Raw genomic sequence first — 19,632 nt, 5'->3', positions numbered from 1 at the left:
ATATCTATGGAAGAAAGATCAAAGTCCCCTCTTCCTTCCCCATTGGCCATAGGAATGTCACTACCTAGCTGCATAACTTTGGGAAAACCACCTAATCTCTCAATGTGTCCGTTTCCTGCTTTTAAATGGGGGGGGTATAGATAAAGTATTATCACTGAAGTATAAGTCTCCTGGGGACAAAGAACATCGGTACCTATTATCTAGACTGTTTTCTACTTAATGTAAAATGAGCTCTTAAAAGCAGGGACACTTTCCCAACAAGAATATCTATGGCTGCAGAAGGAAAATTGATTCCTTTGAAATGGGTGGCCTGAACAAAGGTAATATTTTCTAGGAAGTCTAACCAGAACTGTTTTAGAGGGAAGAAGGAAGATTTTTCCTTAATTTCATGCATTTTGAGGTCTTAAAAATGAGAAAGATTTCTAAAACGCCAAAGAAACCAAAGAAGCCAGAAGTAATTGTGACTAGCAATGAAGAAATCGGAAAGAATTTCTTAGAACAATTAGCCCAGTCAACCCTAGGGTGTAGTGAAGCTGGAACTCTTGATAGTGGGTCCCCTGCCCAGGCGTGCTGGGACCACACTTGTGGTGGTTTATCAGTAAACTCAGACAGGCAGGGGGTGGTTAAGAGGTTATCTGCTCCCAAGTGGGTGGTGGACCTGAGGTGCACTCCCACAAGGGGCCCAACTCCACTGTCACCCCTAGCAAATTAGCAATGACTGGTTTCTTTTTAAAGGATGCTTTTTTTATTAGCCAGATTCCACTTGGATCATAGTTTTGCGGCTGATTTGCCCTTGGGTCATTCTTCCTGAAGAATTACTGGTACCAGAAACTCCCAAGGCTGGCTCTGATAATTAGCAATAAAAGTAAAATCTCAGGGTGCCTCTCCATCGCTGTGCCCCTGAATAGACCCTGACAGATCTAGGCCAACTCAGGGAACTGGAAGCCTAATAACTGGGTAACAAATTAGAAGTCACTAGGAGATATCCAGAACTTCTTGGGAAATAAAAGATGAATGGATGAAGAGCTCATCCTTCACGTACCCAAGATTCCTCTAACGATACGTCACCAAACTGGCTGAGGAGGGCAGAGAAATCACTTTTTCCCCGCTCCGCCTGCTTTTATGTCTGACTGACACATGTCAGGTTTTTTTCTGGCATCTTCTGAGGCTCTTCCTTCCTGTCTGGGGACTTCACACAGACTTGGAGGACAGATTTGTTTGCAGAGGCTTTCCCCAGGTTTTCTTCTCAACCTAGGGATGACTGCCAAGGTGCTAGCTAACTGGGCTGGAACCACGTTGGCATCAATGTCTATTCAAATGTGATTTTTGCCTCAATTAGACTGAATTTTTGCCTCATGAAATGGATCAACCAAAATGACTACAGGAAAGCCAGGGTGTCCGAAGTTGTGGCAAGTTCATTTCTGAGGTTCTTCCCCCAGGTTTACTGTTCTGGGCCTCCACTTCAGGACTGTAACATCCTGCCCAATGTTTGCTGACCCCAGTTTTTTCTTTTTTCTTTTCCCCTTTCTCTCTTGCTCTCTCTCCCCTCCCACTTCTCCTTTGTCTCTTTCTTTTTGTCACTCTCCTCCGCCCACTCCCTCCCTGCTTCCTTCCTTTCCTCAAGTTACATGCTCTGAGGTAATTTTCTACAGAATCTTATTCCCTGGGCCAGCAACATCAACATGCCCTGTGAGCTTGTGAGAAATGTAGAACCCCAGGCTGAGGTAGGGGCTGTGTTTTTGTCAGCCCCCCAGGTGATTCACATGCATGGTGCCATCTGAGAATCACAGCTCTGGGATTTTAGTAAGAGACTGAGGCTATAGGAGGTGAGGAGCAGGGACATAGATCCTCACATGGAATGGCTGATAATAAAGAGGGTCTGGAGGCTGTGTGACCCTAAGCCCTTCTGCCCTTGTGTTTTAGAAAGATTCCTTTTGGGGAATGTAGGAGTGATTCAATATATACCCTCATGTCAAGTGCATAAGAAGGAGGGCAAATGGAGGCTTGGTGAAGTCCTTCAAGACATATTCGTAAACATGTGAGACATGGTTTCTGCTCTCCATTTAACGGGATCACTTTGGGGCCTCAAGGTTTCTGGAGACCACCAGACCATGTGTGATTAGAGGTGGCAGGGTTAGTAAAGAAAACGGGCTGTCTCCCACATGGTCTAGCGGTTAGGATTCCTGGTTGGAGTTCCCATCGTGGCACAGTGGTTAACGAATCTGACTAGGAACCATGAGGTTGCAGGTTCGATCCCTAGCCTTGCTCAGTGGGTTAAGGATCTGGTGTTGCCGTGAGCTGTGGTGTAGGTCGCAGACGCGGCTCAGATCCCGCATTGCTGTGGCTCTGGTATAGGCTATAGGGGTCCGATTAGACCCCTAGCCTAGGAACCTCCATATGCCGCAGGAGTGGCCCTAGAAAAGGCAAAAAGACAAAAAAAAGAAGAAAAGAAAAAAAAAAAATGGGACGAAGAAGAGCTGGCCTCTAGTCCCTGAACTGTCACTACCTAGTTGTGTTGCCTTGAGCGAGTCATTTGATGAGGCTGGAGCTTAGTTACCTGAAAGAGAAAATATTTCCTGACCCATTACCTCAAATGAGGCAGTAGATATGAAAGCGATTGGAAAACTGATATGCAGATTTAAGGTGTAATTATTTCTTTGGATGCTAGCATCTCAGGATTTGGGATAATTACGCTAGGCTGAAATCACCCATGTACTATCCTATGAGAAAGCAAATAACATGCCCCAAATTGTAATGGGCCTATACAACCTACTCAGGAGTAAAATATTTTCAGCACACTGGAACATTAAATGCATGCAAACAATGCTAATTACAGATGAATCCATGTATCGTACATTCAGCAACACAGTGGGAACGCTTTGTTAGTGGGTTAGTCAGTGTACTGAGTATGTTGTGGCAAAAAGCTGAAGTCTGCAGCAGGAAAGAACAACTAGCAATTTCATCAAACAAAATAATGCCTTCCATGGTAAGGACGAATGATTTATTTGGATTAAATATTATTTAAAAATTGGATGAATTTAGATCCACACCATGAAATATAAGGAGGTCAAAAAACAATTACATGTGTAGAAATTCAAGCACATTGACTTTGACTCATGAGGTCAAAAATCTCCCACCTAAAATAAGGGCCACAAAGTTGCTAATTGTTCTGTTCCACTTCAGATAGGTGTGTTAGCGATGAGAGATGCACTTGAAAGTAACAAAACTATATTCTCTTAAACACTTCCAGAATGGCGACATTGTCCTAATTTAAGCTTGCCTTTGAACGTGTCTAAATTATTGGTGAGTTTTGGCTATAGTAGCCAGAGTCAACGTGGCATTAGTCATGTCTATTTAAGTATGGATTCGGGGACAGTCAGCAGCAGGGAACTTAGACTGTCCTTTGGGAGACACTTACCTGAACATCAGTTCCAAGAAAGGGACAACAAAGGAACTCGAGGATTAAAGATATTGTCTCAGGCTTACACTTAAGAGAACGACCACTCCCCTATGGAAACACTACATTCACCCCACTTCCATTCCTCTTTTTAATAAAAATTCCAGAGAGCTGCTTTCTCTAGAGCTGTCCTGTCCAACATGGTAAACAACAGTCACGTGTGACTACTGAACACTTGATATGTGGCTGGTATGGGTTGAGATGGGACATAAGTATAAAACACAACCCTGATATCTAAGACTTGGTATGAAGAATAAAAGTAAAATTTTCTGATTTATTTTTATATTGATGACATGTTTAAATGATAATATTTTGCATATTCTGGGTTAAATACAATATATCATTAAATTAATTTCACTTGTGTTACTTTTGAAAATGTGGCTACAAGAGCACTTAAAATTACATGTATGGTTTATATGCATGGCTTGCAAGTTTTCCCATTGAACAGTGCTGCTCTAGAGAAATTTTTTTTTCTCTTGGGTCACAGACCATAATTTCATTACAGCTATGCTATTAGAAAAGCATCATTGTTTGACAAGAAAACACAACTATTGTTTTCAAATGGTTGCAAAGAATAGACAATTGAAACAATAAACCAAACTGGAAAACAAAGAGAAAAAGAGATTAACATACAGTAACATAAGCTGATTAGTTTACTAGACCTTAACCGTACCCCTAGATCTTAACACTCTCTGTTCCATACACGTTGTAGCCTTCTCTGTATGTAGCGTAATTTTGAGTGTTGGTGGCAGGAGCAGGCTTAAAGTTTTGGGTGTTCTTTGTGAGTTTCATGCGTTTGGACTCTGCCCGTGATTTGTAACAGAACTCTATCAAAGCCACCATCATGGCCAGCCCCAGACCTCCGACAAGTATATAGAAAACGCCTGCCACATTGCTCAGGCTCAGAGCGCTGGTCTTGTCCTAAGAAAAATGAACAATGCGATTAGTTCTTGGGGAAAACAAAGACAATAGGACATTATAATACATTACAACAATATAAGATAGTCCTAAGTTGTAAAAAAATAACTAAACATTGATGTAAGTGTTATGACTCAACTCTGGTAACTGGCTGATGTTTGACAATGGCTAGCAAGATGGTAGATTGTGCTTCTGTTGACAGTTGTGATCCTCACCTAAATGTTCTTTTATTTTAGACTCCTTAAATCCTTTGGTACCTCGAAATGGTGTCAATAACTAAATACAACAGCCCTTGGCCATGGAAGCAAAAGTGTAAACACAAGCACAATTTGTTCCTCTGCCGGCTTTGATAAACACCATTTGCCAGAGTTGAGCTGTGACATATCTCTGTAAATGTAACACTCTTGGCATTTGGGAACTTGAAGCACTCTTGCCCCTCTCTGCCCCGCAACACCCCTTTCTCCCTTGTTCTCCCTGTGACAAACTTGTCCACAACTAGTCTTTAAGATACTAGGTGAGAATGTTAGAGGTTCCTGATATTCCTATCTGGGGAGTTACTTCTCAAGGGTTTGTTAAAAAAGGATTCACTCTTCCCTTTCACCCAGTGGCTGAGAAATTGCTCCCTTTGGGGACTGGTTGCTAAGTTCTCATCCTCAGGGCGGCAAGTCTTTGTGCTGCAGGAACAAGGGCACAGCACAAAGAATTGGCTCTGTCCCCTCTTCCTGAGAGTTTAAGGAAACTATCGGGAGGACGCACTGGGTCCTGCATTGGCTCCATACAAATCAGAAAGCTTTTTCCAGGAGGCTGATGATTAAAAAAAAAAAATCCAGCTCATTTTTAGCTTTTACTCCAGGGAATGTAGAGAATAATTACGGGGGAAAAAAAAAACCCTACACTTATCCACTTTCTATTTAAAATGGGGGGAAAATCGAGGAAGACGGTCAGTGACTTTCAGGTCAAACAGTGCAAATCTGACTATGCTGTCTGCCTGTATGAACTGTTGAACAATGGAAGGAAAAAAGTTGGTGCCTTGAGCCCTACCTTGAGGTAGGACACACCAAGGGCCAGGAGCCTTTCTTTGAAAAAATAAAATAAAATAGCATTTTGTAGTCTTTTTAGAGGGAATGTAACCATTTTGCTGCTGAATACAATTGAATGAAATATCCAAACTGTTAAGCCAGTGAACTGAATATCTTGTTCAAATGATAGCACAGCGAACAGATGATGGCCATGGCTGACACCCAGCAAGACCTGGTATAACTTAAAGAATTAAATGTAAAGATGGTATGGCCATGTCCTGATTCTATTTTCATAGGAGCCAGTCCTGTATTTAATTTTTACCTTAATACAAAGGCCAATTGGAATTGAATTGCATCATCGGGAAGGGGGGTATGGCCATGCTTCACGTCCAAAACAACCTTGTAAATAGTTACTCTTTTAGGATGAATGTCAGCTAGACAAGTGGTAAGAATTTCTGTCGCTCATGAAACAGTGAATCACCTCCTTAGGAAGGCTGGCGAAGCTATCAGCAAGGAGGTTCCACAGTCCATTAGGAAATGGACCAGTTTCTGGTAACTCAAGCTCTTCTGTTAGATTTTTATATGTATATGTGGTTTTTGATGGGGAAAAAAATGTCCTTTACATAACCCGTGTAAACGGTAACATGTATTTAAGTTTCGCAGAAATCCCTGTTGTGGGAGGTAGAAAACCAGCAGCAAAATGGTTCGCTGCACAAGGAAAATGAGTGGCATTTCATGAAATGAATTAACTGATACCACAATATTAGTTCAAAAAAAGGAAAGGCAAAAATTGAAACTAAAAAAAGAACTTTCTTAGGGGAGCAACGGGGGGCAGGAAGGAGGCGGGGAAGAGTGTTTCATGCTTATCAATGTGATGTTATCCTGACAATGTATACTCTTAAGGAGCATGCGACTGAATTTTAAAAGTATTACGTACAGAAATTCAAATGACACCTTTGGAAGAGAGAAGTGTGACAGACTTAATGAGATTCAAGATCCAAATAGATGCTGAACTCAATATGACAGCAGCTGAGAGGAGGCTAATCATTCCGCTTACAGAGACCAATCTTTGTTATTTATTTCTTTGACTGTTTTCAGGTGGGATGGACATACTGTGTTAATAACCAAAGGCATTTACAGCTACAGAGTCTCTGACAGTGTAAGAGGTTCAGAGAAAGTACTGTCACAACTGCATCGTTTTGGGGGGGGGTGGTGGTGGTTCTATTTTTGCTTTGAACTTTCGCAATGTGAAATACAGTAAAACCCCCTTATAACACAGCTCATGGTCGCATGGCTTTGGGACCGTGCTGGGCCAGATTGAGTTCCCTAAATGTAATGGTAGCTCTGCGGAGTTGATGATTGGTGTTACCCGGCAGGCCTCGGAGGCTGGGGTTTGCCTTAGTCCTTTAAGCGCTGCTGTTATAAAGGGGTCCCACTGTGCCAGGGAGTGTGTGTTGGGAAGGAAAGCCGTTTTAGGGTAGAAAATAAACAGTGGTTCAAAATGTGATTGCTAATCAGTACAAAAAGACCTTCAGCGACTGACCTTACTCCCGGAGTCCTTGGCTCCACATTCCCCCTTATCGTACCACCATTTGTTTTTCAGCTTGTCTAAGATGCCTTGTTCACTGAGTTTCAATACTGCAAGGTTTACAGGCGTTCTTCACGTGGGAAATAACATAAATAACATTATATTATGTTATTTTATGTTATTCAAGCTTCAAACTACTTTAAAACTATAGAAAGCGATAAAGCAGGGGGCCCTGGCCACAGAGTAATTTTAGACACTGCAGGCAACCTGAGCATTACCTTATAAAAATTAACACTACAGCAACGCTATATTTACCAGGGCCTGCCCATATCGCTTTGAGTAATCGGCACACACTGTTAAATAATGAGGATAGAAAAAAGGCACTCCTCAGCTAGGCTGTGTGTGGTGAGGAGGGTCTCCCCTCAAGTGACAATCGTCGGCGGCAGCTTGCAGTCGCTTTGTGACTGAAGGGTGTCAGGTTTGATCTAACTGGGTGTCTTGTTGTACTTCCAGACAGAAAGCAAGTTTTATGGAGGAGTGGGGGAGGGAACGGGGCCAGAAGGGGAAGCATTTCCACATGTGGATGCACAAGGATGAAGCTGAACAGAATAGAAAGTATGTTCTATGTGAATAACATGACTTCTGATTAGCTGTCCTTTATTACACAAATCTGTTGCCCAGCTGAACACGATCTCCAGAAGAACTGTACTATGTACGTGTCTTCACTCCACAAACTGAATTCTTAGGCACATACCGGTCTCAGTATTAATGGTATAACGTGGACCTGTGAGTTTTGGCTAAGAGTACTTTCAACAGTGAGCGAACTGGTCTATGGACTGTTTTTGAGTTATTGATCAGCTGTCTCTCTGATATGGTCATATGTCTGTGGGCAACACGGATCACCAGAAGGTGAACCAGACTGTTGAAAAGGATTATTCATGTGGCATGAAGTAAAATGTCAATCTGAATCTGCCGCTGAGGGTAGCGCTGTAGAGGAAGTTTAGATAAGCCATTCTAGTAAGATGAGACTTCCTCAACTGAGAGGCCAACATGGTCCCAGGAGGCCAGACCAATGCTCCGCCATCCTCCACCTCTTAAAGTATAAGGACTGCATTCAGAGCCATTGGGCAAATGCAGGAAACCCTACTAGTTCAAGGATAATGGTTTTCTCTTTTAGGAATTTCCTCAGCAGTAAAACGGGAATAATAACCTTTGCTCTGTCTCCCTTCTAGAGCTAATGAATCTTAAATGAAGTATCTCTAATAACTTTAAATTGAAAATGCATTATATAGAGAGGGTGGCATATTTCTATTATGAGGCAATGAACTACTGTGTGTTCAGAGCCACATGAACAATATTGCCGATACTGGTGCATGTTTTTCTCAATGTCACCAATTTACAAGGAGGAAAACAGATACATTTATGGAACTAGGAACATTCCAGAGAATTTCTTAGCTTATTTTGGGTAACTTGGACCCACCAACATATGGAGTCATGGACAAGACTTTCTATAGTTATAGAGATCTGGCCTCTATCCGACCGTGTCCCCAAAGCCTATTTTCAGCAGAAGGACCATCTCATCTTGAGATATTCTGAGAAAGGTGTCATCATTTAAAAATAATAGGCAATTTCAGAGCACTTGGGATTTGAAAAACTATAAACCTTTAATGTCAGGGAGGTGACATTTTCTTGGTTAGTGCAAGGCTTGGCAGCCCGAATATCTGCATTTTGTATCTCACTAGGAAATTGAGGTTCTTTTATAGTTGAAACAAGTTCCTTCAGTCAATGTTCAGAAGTGTAGGCTTCTCAAATGCTAGCCAGAGTTGCTTGGAATGCAGAGCAACAGAGACACTCGAATAAAAATTGGATCCTCTTTAGGATGTTACTGGCAGGGAAAGTTAAGTCTTAGACTTTTAAAGGATAGGCAGGCCGTCTATGGTCCCGAGATCAGTGTTGGAACTCCCTTCTCTTCTTCCCCTCCCTGCACCGGTCTGGCCTCTTGCTCTCTCCTATTCCTCTATGAGTTTTTGCTTTACCACCACCACCACCTGTCCCCCAGTGCTGTGCCTTAAGCTAGGCATTGGCACCCAGGTTCAGGACTGTGACAGTTGCCTCAAATTGCAAGGGGAGATGCTTCTTAGTAGCATATGGGTCACTGATACCATCAGGACCACAGGGAAGAGTACAAAGCATTTTTTTCGTCCTCTCTTCTTACGGCAGTGTCTTCATGCCACTCTCTAAGCCCTTACTGGGCCCTGACCTCCCTCGAGCTACCATATTCTTCAAATTATTTATTTCCACTTCTTCAGTATAGCTGCTCTGACCAGATCTGAGAAACAGAGAAGTCTGATTGAAGGCAGTCACACTAAGGGCCAAACAGAAATCTCTCCACGGAGATCTTGGCTTGAAAAAAAAAATTATCAACCCTTAGGTGAGCTAGGATGATAGAAGTGTGATGTGTTAGTTTAGGGCAGTAGTCCTCAAAGTCTGGTCTGAGGACCCCTAGGGGATCCCTGAAACCTTTTCATCACAGGGTCTGCAAGGTCAAAACTATTTTTGTGATGATACCCAGGCATTCTTTGCCCTTCTCACTCTTATTCTCTCATGATTCACAGTGGGGGTTCCTGGAGGCTACATGACATGTGATATCCCAACACACTGAATGAAGGAGCAGAAATGAGAATCCTCTTCTCTAACATTAAGACAGATATTAAAGATATTTGCAAAGATTGGACAATACCATTCCTCGCTAATTTTTTAAAAATAGTTATTTTTCACAAAAGTCTGTTGTATATGAGAACATACATTGGGTTTGTTTTTTAAAAAATGAGTTAACGAATACACTACTTAAAAATTCTTCAGTTTTAATTTCTGATATGGTGCATATTAATAGACATGATACATGAGAACAAAATCTTTTGGGGTTCCCCATAAATTTTAAGTGTGTGAAGGGATCCTGGGACAAAAAAAAAAAGTGTGAGAAGTACTGGTTTTAGAGGGGGGAAGACTTTTCCCCCTGCTGGGGCCTATTCTAGGCTGTCACCCTCTACTCTTGCCAAAGCCCAGGCCAGGTTTGTCAGCAATTTAGCACCCTACTTCTGACAAATGGCCTCTCCCTGCCTTAGGCTGTTGAGTGACTCCCACAGAATGGTTGGTAACTGCTCTCCACTTCCAAGGCCTCCACAGTTATAGTGGAGGTTACTTTTGAGCAATGGTTCTCAATGGGGGGTTATTTTGTCCTCCAGGTGACATTGGGCAATGTCTGGAGTCATTTTTCGTTGTCATAAAGGCAGGGTGTGCGTGTGATGATATAGGCATCTAGTGGGTAGAGGCCAGGGATGCTTTTAAACACTGTGATGTGCCGAGGACAGTTCTCATAACAAAGCCCCCAATGTCAACAGCGCCAAGGCTGAGAAACCCTGCCTTAGAGCATCCAGACCTCATCTGATGCCCCAGGACTTGAGAGAAATCTGACAAATGATATTTCCTTAGACGTTTAGTCTTTGATTTGAAAAAAAAAAATCACAGGGCCTATGAAATCTGGCAGGGAACCAATGTGCATTTGGGAACTTCTAAATAAAAATGAAGGAGAAAAACAAACATTTTAAGCAGTGGCACAGCCAAAGAGCATAAAAGCTGTAATCAGAAATCACAGTTAATACCACTTAACAAGGTTAGGATAGCTGCCAAGAAAAGAAAGTACTTTAAAGGCCAAAGCTCCTAGAATTGTATGTTGCTGCGGGGTAGAATAAATTCCCAAGATGACAGAGAAAAACTGCTTTTATCTACATAATTTTCTCTTACTGTACCTTACTGGATGTTTTGTCAAACTCAATTCAAGTCAATGAAATGTACTGACACCCTCCTCCCAACACACACACACACACACACACACACACACACACAATTTGGTATTTTAAAGGAAGTGGAATTAGATGGCATTGGGTCATTTTCAATGTCATTTTCAATGTCATTTTCCTCATGCCGTCGTTTTTGCTCCTCCAATATTTTCTCTCCCTTCTTTCATCTATGTTGCCTTCTTATTTGTGCCCACGTCTTGTGTCTCCCTCTGGATTGTGTAAGGGCAGGGACCGTGGCGTATATATTTGTATCTCCACTTCGGAGAGTTCTGTTAATAAATACTTGAGTAGAAAATTCTCTTTTAGCATCTTGTTTTTCAGCCAAGTGGCTCACACATAACAGTTAAAATTATTATTATTATTATTATTGATCAAGTTTAATAATCACTCTTAGAAGGTGGAATTGTGGTCTCTGTAAGTAAAGATATGGAGGCACAGATAGATTAAGTAATCTGTGCAAGCCTGCATGGAAAAATATGGGGCAGGCTAGAAGGTAAATTAATAGACATCCAACTCTGTCTGCACTGTACATCCTCCAATGGAACACACAAAAGGGTAGCAGCCCTCATTGTTCTTGTTCTTAGGGCTTGGATGTTCATAATGAACATGGTCTCTTTAGGGACCCCCATGCTCCAAATAACTATCAGCCTAGCAAGGGCATATCTAGCAGCTGGGGCCTTCCAGCTGTGGTGCAGCAGTATGTCTCCAGGGGAATGTTTCAGAGCAATTACTGCAGGCCCTTAACTGGTACCTAAGAGAATTAGAAGTCAGAAATATTTATTGCACTCACTTCAACAGAGAACAGAGAGAATTAAACAAAATAGGTCAGATCCCTATCATGGAAATTAGTCAGGCAGTCTCCCCTCTGAAGGGCTTGCTGTGAATGTATTGCTGAACAGAGCCCTCTGAAGACAAAAAGCAGGGTCGGTGAAGCTTAGAGAGAGAACAGGAGAGGCTTGTGATATGATTTCAGGGGCTCTGGGAACAACCCCTTGTCAACAAATATTTTCCTCACTGGTACCTGAAATTCCATCATGAGAACTTGGCACCTTTAAGTTTGGGCAACTTTCCTTGCTAAAATAGAGAGCTTCTTGAGAAATGGGAGAAGCAGCAGAGTAATGATTTACAAACTCCAACTCTTTGTTCCATTTTGCTTAAAAGCTGTTCAGGGTGGAGGGGGAAGGTATAAACTTCTCCCATGTAAAGGGTGTAAATTGCACTTGCATCATAAAAATGTATATGGCTTGTTGATCAGATGGACAGAGTGAGAGCAAATGAGAACTGGATAGTCAGCAGGATGTGAAGGCAGCTCTGACCTGTAGCACGATGATGATTCCTGAGTGTGGGAAAGAGTCATGAAGTAGCATCTATTTTTTTTTTTTTAATATGGGGTGGTAATGCAACTCATAATGCTTTGAAAATGAGTTCTATTTTTGAAGAAAACATAACTAGTTGACACAAATTTCTGCTTATCTCTGCCATCCACACCTGGCAACAACATGGCAACAAAGCCCTGCGCTTATTAAGCCAAGGCATCCAGCCCCAGGTGGCGGTTGTCTGGGTTCCCAGCTTGTTCCTGGGAGCTATGAACCAGCCATTGCAAAGTTCAGTGTTATTGAAGTGATGGCCAGTGTTACATATGGAGACAGTCTGAGGATAAGAAGCCCATTTTTTTCCCTGTGAAATTAGAAACTGCTTATTTAAAAGAAACAAAGTAACTAAAATGTTTGATATATTTTAAAAGGACTGTCCAATTTACTTCTCAATTTTGATTTCAGGAAATACCTAAAATAGGTAGCTTGGAGCCATATTGGATTCTTTCTTATGAAGAAAGAAATGTGGAGAGAGTGATGTGAGGGTGGAAAAGAAGGAAAAATGGCCTTATGAATAAATGGCCAAGTTGATTCTTCCATCTGGTGATCCTAGACGTGTTGAGATTGGAATTTATACTATGGATATGGTTCTGGGCCTGAAAAATATAGGAATCCAAGGTGTAGTATGATTTATCTAAGAGACCTGCTCTCAGTGGCTTCATTTCTCCTTTCTGAGCAGGGGCACCTAAAGAGCAAGTGTCTGTTCAATTAATAATGCGAGAAGATCTTCAATGGTGCCCTTAGGAGGGATAGATATACGTGTAAAAACATAGGTCGTGGAGAGAAACACAAGATCACAGAGAGGTAAAAGAAATACATGAGCAAGGTTGGTGCATTTGCATAGTTAATTAGAAACCTGCTCTAACAAAACCATATCTGAATGATGAAAACAGAAATTTATCACAGACATAAGTGGGAAGCCCTCCTTTCACCCTATGCTTCATCCAAACCTCACTTTAAGTGACTACATTTGCTTCTTGGTACCTAGTGATTTTTTTGAGGGAACAACCTCTAAAAATTATCTTCGGCCCAGTGGAGGGAGGCCAGCCATCCTCTCTTCCACTTGCTTTCCTACTGAAGATATTTCAGGTTTTCATGGTGACAAGTCACCTTTCCCAGTTGCTCCCTTGCTTCCCTATTCTTTTCTGGAGAACTCTCAGCATTATTCAGGAAGTCACAGGCATGTACAGGAAGGCAGTCACAGACAACTCTGCTCAGGCAGGACTTCATTTATTAAGCTGAAGCCAAGTGATGACCAAGCAAGAGAAGATTCTTTGCTGGATGAAAGGATTTACATTACAGCCCTTTGTACTCTTTTCCATAGGTCACCTTGGAATATGTGTAGCGAAAGGATTTACCTCTCCATATAGAGTAGCTGTTGGAGGCTGGGCAGTTCAAAATATGCCCTCGACTACACTAGTATCTGGAGCCCCTTAGAATCTCTATCCATTTTTTTTTTCAAAAAGGTTTGTTCACAGGATTCTAGGAGAATGAGGATTTAAGTTATTTTTATCCTTCAGCCTGAGGTTCCTCCACAACCTGGGAGCATGCACATTATGACTACTGACATTACTGGACTCTGGCCACCCAAGTGGCCCTCATTCCATGGGGGCAGCCACAATGATTTGCAGAGTTATGCCTGGCTGCTAGATGCTCCCTCTGAGACAGTATTTATATAATGTAGTTCACAAATGAAGCTCAAACCTATTTAACTCCTTGCTAATGAGATCATAATTTAAGTGCAAAGAGCAAATTCAGTAATGCTTGTATATAACCTTAGGAGTTGAAATCTGTGAGTCATTTTACTAAGGGCCCACCCATGGTAGTGATTGAAACCTATTGAGAAGCATCTGTGCCAGGGGAGCAGCCCCCATACTCACTTGGAGATATATGGATAAAGCCAGGGCACTTCAAATGATAACCTCTCAAATTCAAAGTGATAGACCCTGTGATTCCACAAGTTGTGAATTTCACTGATGGATTTCTGCCAAACTGGGCCTTTGTCCAACTTCTCCCTCTAGAACAGGAATCCTAAGCCATTATCGGTTGTGGACTATCTCACGTAACCCAATTTGTCTGGGAAGACTTCTTACTCAGTTTGTCCCTGACAGGGAGAAGGGGCTCAGGGAAGATGCTAAGCTTGTGGAGAAGTCAGTTTTGTTTAAAATGTGGCTACAGATAATTTCCAAAGTATGGTATTGATAGGATTCACTTGAAGACTGTTTTTAAGATCCATTAAAAGTTCAAACCATCCCTGAAACTAACATAACATTGTAAATCAATTGTACTTCAATTAAAAATTCAAGCTATGACATTTGGTTAGGTGTTATTACATACAAGGACATTTTCTTTAGTTCATCCCAATGGCCCTGAGAAAGAAAGGCATAGACTGATAGACAGAAATTGATCTTTACCAGAAACTCACATGACACATGTTTCTGAAGACTTCTAGTTCATGCCCCTGATTCTAGGCAAAATATTCATTGAGAGTTTAACCTGATGGGTGCCAGCATCCTCTTTTCTCCCCAGTACTCCCCCCCCCCCCACGACCATAACCCATAGAAAAACATCAGTTTTAGCTTACACTCCAATAGATCACAACAAATGGGGTCTATACATCAGATCTGAAAGCTGAATTCCAGTTGACATGCCAGGGCACATGCTACCCTTTTCCAGCTTGCATCCTACCATCCACTTCTCTGCATTTCCAGTAGCGATGCTATATACGACACACTGGTGGAGTCAATCTCTCCCTATCATTCTATCTATATCTCTTTTTTAAAAAAATGTAATGTATGCTATTGTCCTAGGTCTTTATTTTGAGAAATATTGTTTTAAGGCCAGGTGAAATTAAGTTGAAATTAAGGTAAATCTAGCACTTGGACCACACTTTTGCCACCTCTGACCAATGGGGATTTGCCTCATGTGCCAAGGGCCAAATGCTGTACCGCTCTCTAGAAAGTCAAAAGAGAATGGATTTTAATTGTTCTCCATAAAAGAAATCTGCCCCCACCCTGTTCCACCAACCTCAATTCCCACCCTCCTTGAATGTGTTTTAATCATTTCAAATTTTTCGTGTTTCTTTTCCATGGCTGTCCTACCTTTCAGAGAGTGTAGTTCTATAATCTTCTCTCCAAATGAAAGGGAATCAAATGATTTGATCTTAGAGGGGCAGAAAGGGCATAGACATAAACCATTTCATTCTGTCCCTGAAGCGGTGTCTTTCTTCTTGGCAATTGTACCAATAGCATTCTTACCTTCAGGCTTTTCAGTCCTTCTGCTCTTTCTGTAGCTCTGGTGTTGGACATTTGGTCTTTATTTGTCAAGAAGAAACACATTCAAGTTATCAGGATAACACCAAAGGCAAATAATCATGTCCTAATCATAGAAATCATGTTAAGGCCACACAGTCAACTTCAAAATCAATGACTAGAATGGATTAATTTTTTTTAAAAAAAGTTTCCTTTCTGGATTACAATTTTTTTTTTCTGGTGGTAGAATTTATTCTTTAACACCATCTGGTAAAATCAATGGTTTTGGTAGTCACTGGACTGGTTCAGTTCTTAAGGCAAAAAGGTCCCTTGTTTGAAGCAGCCACTTGAGAGAAAGTGAGGGTTTGCTCTTGGGAAGAAGACCTGAGTTAAGTTCAAGGAGCAAATTTAGTCACTACCAGGAAAGAAAACTGTCAGTTTCTTCATACTTCCAGGAGGCAGCACCAGCATAGAGACATGCAAACCAACGAAGAGCATACCATACTCACCCTCCTCCTTGATCCCAAATCAGCCTCAGGGGTTCACAAGAACTTCTTCTAAGACCCAGGAAGTGCCATCCATCTGTAATGATTCTTGGCTACACACATAACAGTGTCAACAGAGAGTCATTGGGATCCATCTGAACCCTGGGTATCCAAAATGTCTACCTTTAGGGATGGCTCCTGCCAATAAAAGGTCCGTCTTGTAGCAGGTAAAAGGCAGATGCAGATTCACATCCATTACCCAAGGCCCAAGAATGTCAAAGAATTCTGGGTGTGGAAGAGAAGTGGTTAAGAGACGGTGGCATAGGAGAGGAGAATTGTAGACATACATGGAAGAAGGAGAAATACACAGAAATCTGAGGATCTCATTTATACATACAGGAAACACAGTACCACCTCATTCATCTAGGTACCACCAAATAGAAGCGGAGGTCATTTGGAAATGGGCTGTCCTAAAGTATAATTTTTTTTAAACTATTTTTGAATAGAGGATTTGCTAGGCAAATGCATGGAATTAAATAAAAAAGATTGCTAGTGATAGGAACGTGTTCGAATTTCTTAAGAGAACAAATTTTTAGCTATTTTAAAAGCACCTATATGAAAGGAATTGCAAGCCATTTTTGGAATTTATTAAAAACAAGTTCCCTAAGTGCTTACATAGCATCACATTGGTTGGTTTATTCTAGTCCCTATATATTTATGAAGATGATAAACTGCATTTCTCTATAAATATTCTATAAATTTTAATGATCATCTGACCATTCGTTTAATTAATGGAAGCTTAAGGGACCTCCCTCAGATGCCTTACAAGTTAAGGCACCAATTGTACAACTCTCATTGCAGTCAAGAGGTTCTGGGTGGTGGTCTCATTTAAACATTCTGTTCCAATGTTCCCCAAAGCATACAAAGTGTGCTGGTTTTCGGCTTGGAAAATATGGCCACTGGAAGTCTATTTAAATGCCTGGATAAAACTAAAACCAGGACAATTCTAGGGTGAAGTAGGGTAGGGTTTAGAATGACTTGTTACCCCAGTCAGTAACCAGACCTCTTCTAGTAAGTTAAGGTTACCTGGGGAAGCTGAGCTGGTAACCTTTACCCAAGATTAGGGGAATGAACCTCTGTGGATGCAGGGAGCAGAATTTAAAAGTTTGAAGCGACAAGCAGCTGTGGAGGGAGGTTGATGTGGTAATTCAGCACCAAAGTTCCCATTTTGCTGTGATTTACAGTGACAGACTTTCACTAGCTGTGTCACAAACCCCTGGTGATCTGGGTTTATTGCTGAAACAATGTACTGGCTCTTAATTACTGTATTTGCACACACATTGTAATAAAGCACTAACACAAAAGGGTGATTTGCAGGTTAAAAATTCCCAAACCACAGCTCTAATTTCCATGATCCTTGCCTGTGCATTTACAGTCCATCAAGGAAGGATCAAGTCTGATTTGTTTAGGTCCTACAAGTGCAGGTTTAGGAAACTGGTAAAACCAAGCACCTTTTTTTTTTTTTTTTTTAAAGTGGCCACACTTGTGGCATATGGAAGTAGCTGGGCCAGGGGTCGAATTGGAGCTGCAGCTGACAGCTTACCCACAGCCATGGCAACACTGAATCCAAGCTGCATCTGTCGCCTATGCCGCAGCTTGCAGCAATGCCTGATCCTTAACCCACTGAGCGAGGCCAAGGATTGAACCTTCATCCTCACAGAGACAATTATGGGTCCTTAACCTGCTAAGCCACAATGGGAACTCCAGAACCAAGCAGTCTTGATTCTAGACTGTAGGTCTGGTTTAGGGGCTACCTTCGTAACTGATCTTGTCTTAATTCCTTGTATTCAGGAAATTTTCTAAAGATCTATTTCATTAGTTGGAGCATGTGCACATTTAAAACAGCCTAATCATTGCTGGTTCCTTCCATAGAATAGTAACTTTTTGAGAATAGGCTTTGAACGAGTAATGTTTCATGCTGGGGGGAGGAGGGGGAAAATTCAACAACTTAATATAATTGCCCATTTATCATTTTTTAAAGGTTGCAAGAGAGAGACAGAGAGATAAGTAATATATGTTTTTCTTCCTCTCCTGGTTTCTGAGATAATAGGTATAGAAGTGTTTTTGAAAAAGTAAAGGCACTCATAAATGTCAGGCTTTGTGATTATTGTCATTTTTAGTAATCAGTACTGAGGGCTGGAATGGCTTAAATATGCTATTTGCCTTGTAACCAAGGTAGTTGAGGATGAACCTGATTTTTATGGAAATATATCACACGCAATCAGATTCACATTGCTCATTGGATGGGTAGATGTGATAAATTGCTGTCTGCAATATTATCACAAGGGGTGACCCTGAAAGTCAGCAGAGATTTGTGACAGCATTAGCTGTGTGACCTTCTCAAAGTCACCACCATCTCTGGGTCTCACTTTCTCTATGAAATGACGGTATATCTGTCAATTGTCATATTAATGGGGGGCAGAATACATAAAGAAATGTAATTCTCCAGCCATTTTACTAATACAGTTAAAACTCACTGATTTGGACTAACGGTGGGGAAGGACTATCTGAATGGAAAAGTCCTGAATTACAAAATAGGTTTGAAGAATGACAGTTTCATTACTTTAAGTCTGTTTTGTAATTCAAACTCACTATAAAACATTGCTTTAGTGGAGGTCCTCGTGAGAACTACTTTAGCAGATAAATTTGTAATGAATATGATTATATCCAAAAGAATGCTTCCAACATTTGAAAAAGGTTTGTTCTCTTAAGGGAAAATTCAACTGACAATCTAGTCCAAACCCTTCATTTGCTTAACAAATCTCTCTTGGCCTCATCCTTGATAAAGTTAGACCGCGAACTGGTCCCTGGCCAGTTTATCACAAATTGTAAATTAGAAGGCTCCAAATTAATGAGGTTTCACTGCCTTTTCTACCTTCTCCACTGATTTGTTTTGGGAGTCACCACTCAATAGTGGTAAAACATTCAAGTTCATCCCTTGCCCCTTCTTTTGCTCACTCTCAGAAAACAGCAGGTAGCAAGAAGGAAGAAGATAAAGGCAAGTTCCTTGGTTATCCAGATATGGAATATACAATCGTTGGATATACAGCACTGATCCTACTATTATCCGTGGTTGAGAAAGGGGTCGACTTATTTCAAACTGTTGGCTCGAGAAATGACCTCAGAAAAATGATTTGAAAGATGCCTGGCAGGTAGCACTATGGTCAAAGAAGTTGGAACATTTAGGATCTACTGAAATATTTTCCTATTTGCATATCAAAAGTCAGATAACCTGGAAATCGTGGGCTGGCAATACGTGACTTGATAATTTTGCAGCAGTATCAGCTGAGGATATATTTGGTGAAAAGTAAAAATTCAGCCAAATGCTTGCAGGTTTTGTTTGTTTATGTAACATCACACATCTGGTTATTTGAAAACTTCTGGGCCCTTGGCATGATGCGGCTGTTTTAGAGTCATCTTGATACAGTCCATGGCTCCTTTTTAACCATGCTGGGTATGAATGATGAATTCGTGACAATCATGTATCCAATCCAGCTCAATTTTCGCTCTGCAACTCACTTGAATGATATAATTAGGTTCTCTGTGGCCTGATAATAATGCAAGAAAAAGACCAGGAAGAGGGTGTTAAATACTCTATGCATCGGGTGAGCCATTGCAAAACTCAAATGAGCCAAAAGCTTGGCTAAACTCTCAAGGCCATCAGTTGACACTGGTGGGAAA

The 19,632-nt window shown here is 41.3% G+C and overlaps 1 protein-coding gene across 2 annotated transcripts in view; it reads right to left on the bottom strand.

The window, feature by feature from the left end:
• Positions 1-19,632, bottom strand: part of GRIA3 (glutamate ionotropic receptor AMPA type subunit 3) — a 283,047-nt gene that overhangs the window by 3,370 nt on the left and 260,045 nt on the right. For both annotated transcript variants that reach the window (XM_047764735.1, XM_047764736.1), the window contains 2 exons: positions 6,938-7,052; positions 4,131-4,378 (listed from right to left, as the gene is read on the bottom strand). In XM_047764735.1, coding sequence (XP_047620691.1) covers positions 4,133-4,378; positions 6,938-7,052 — 361 coding nt within the window. In that variant the 3' untranslated portion in view covers positions 4,131-4,132. The remainder of the gene's footprint in view (positions 1-4,130; positions 4,379-6,937; positions 7,053-19,632) is intronic.

Source organism: Phacochoerus africanus, chromosome X (genome assembly GCF_016906955.1).
Source record: "Phacochoerus africanus isolate WHEZ1 chromosome X, ROS_Pafr_v1, whole genome shotgun sequence".
Classification (NCBI taxonomy): Eukaryota; Metazoa; Chordata; class Mammalia; order Artiodactyla; family Suidae; genus Phacochoerus; species Phacochoerus africanus.
Note: the sequence above shows the minus strand (reverse complement) of the source record. Positions and strands in the feature narration are given on the sequence as shown.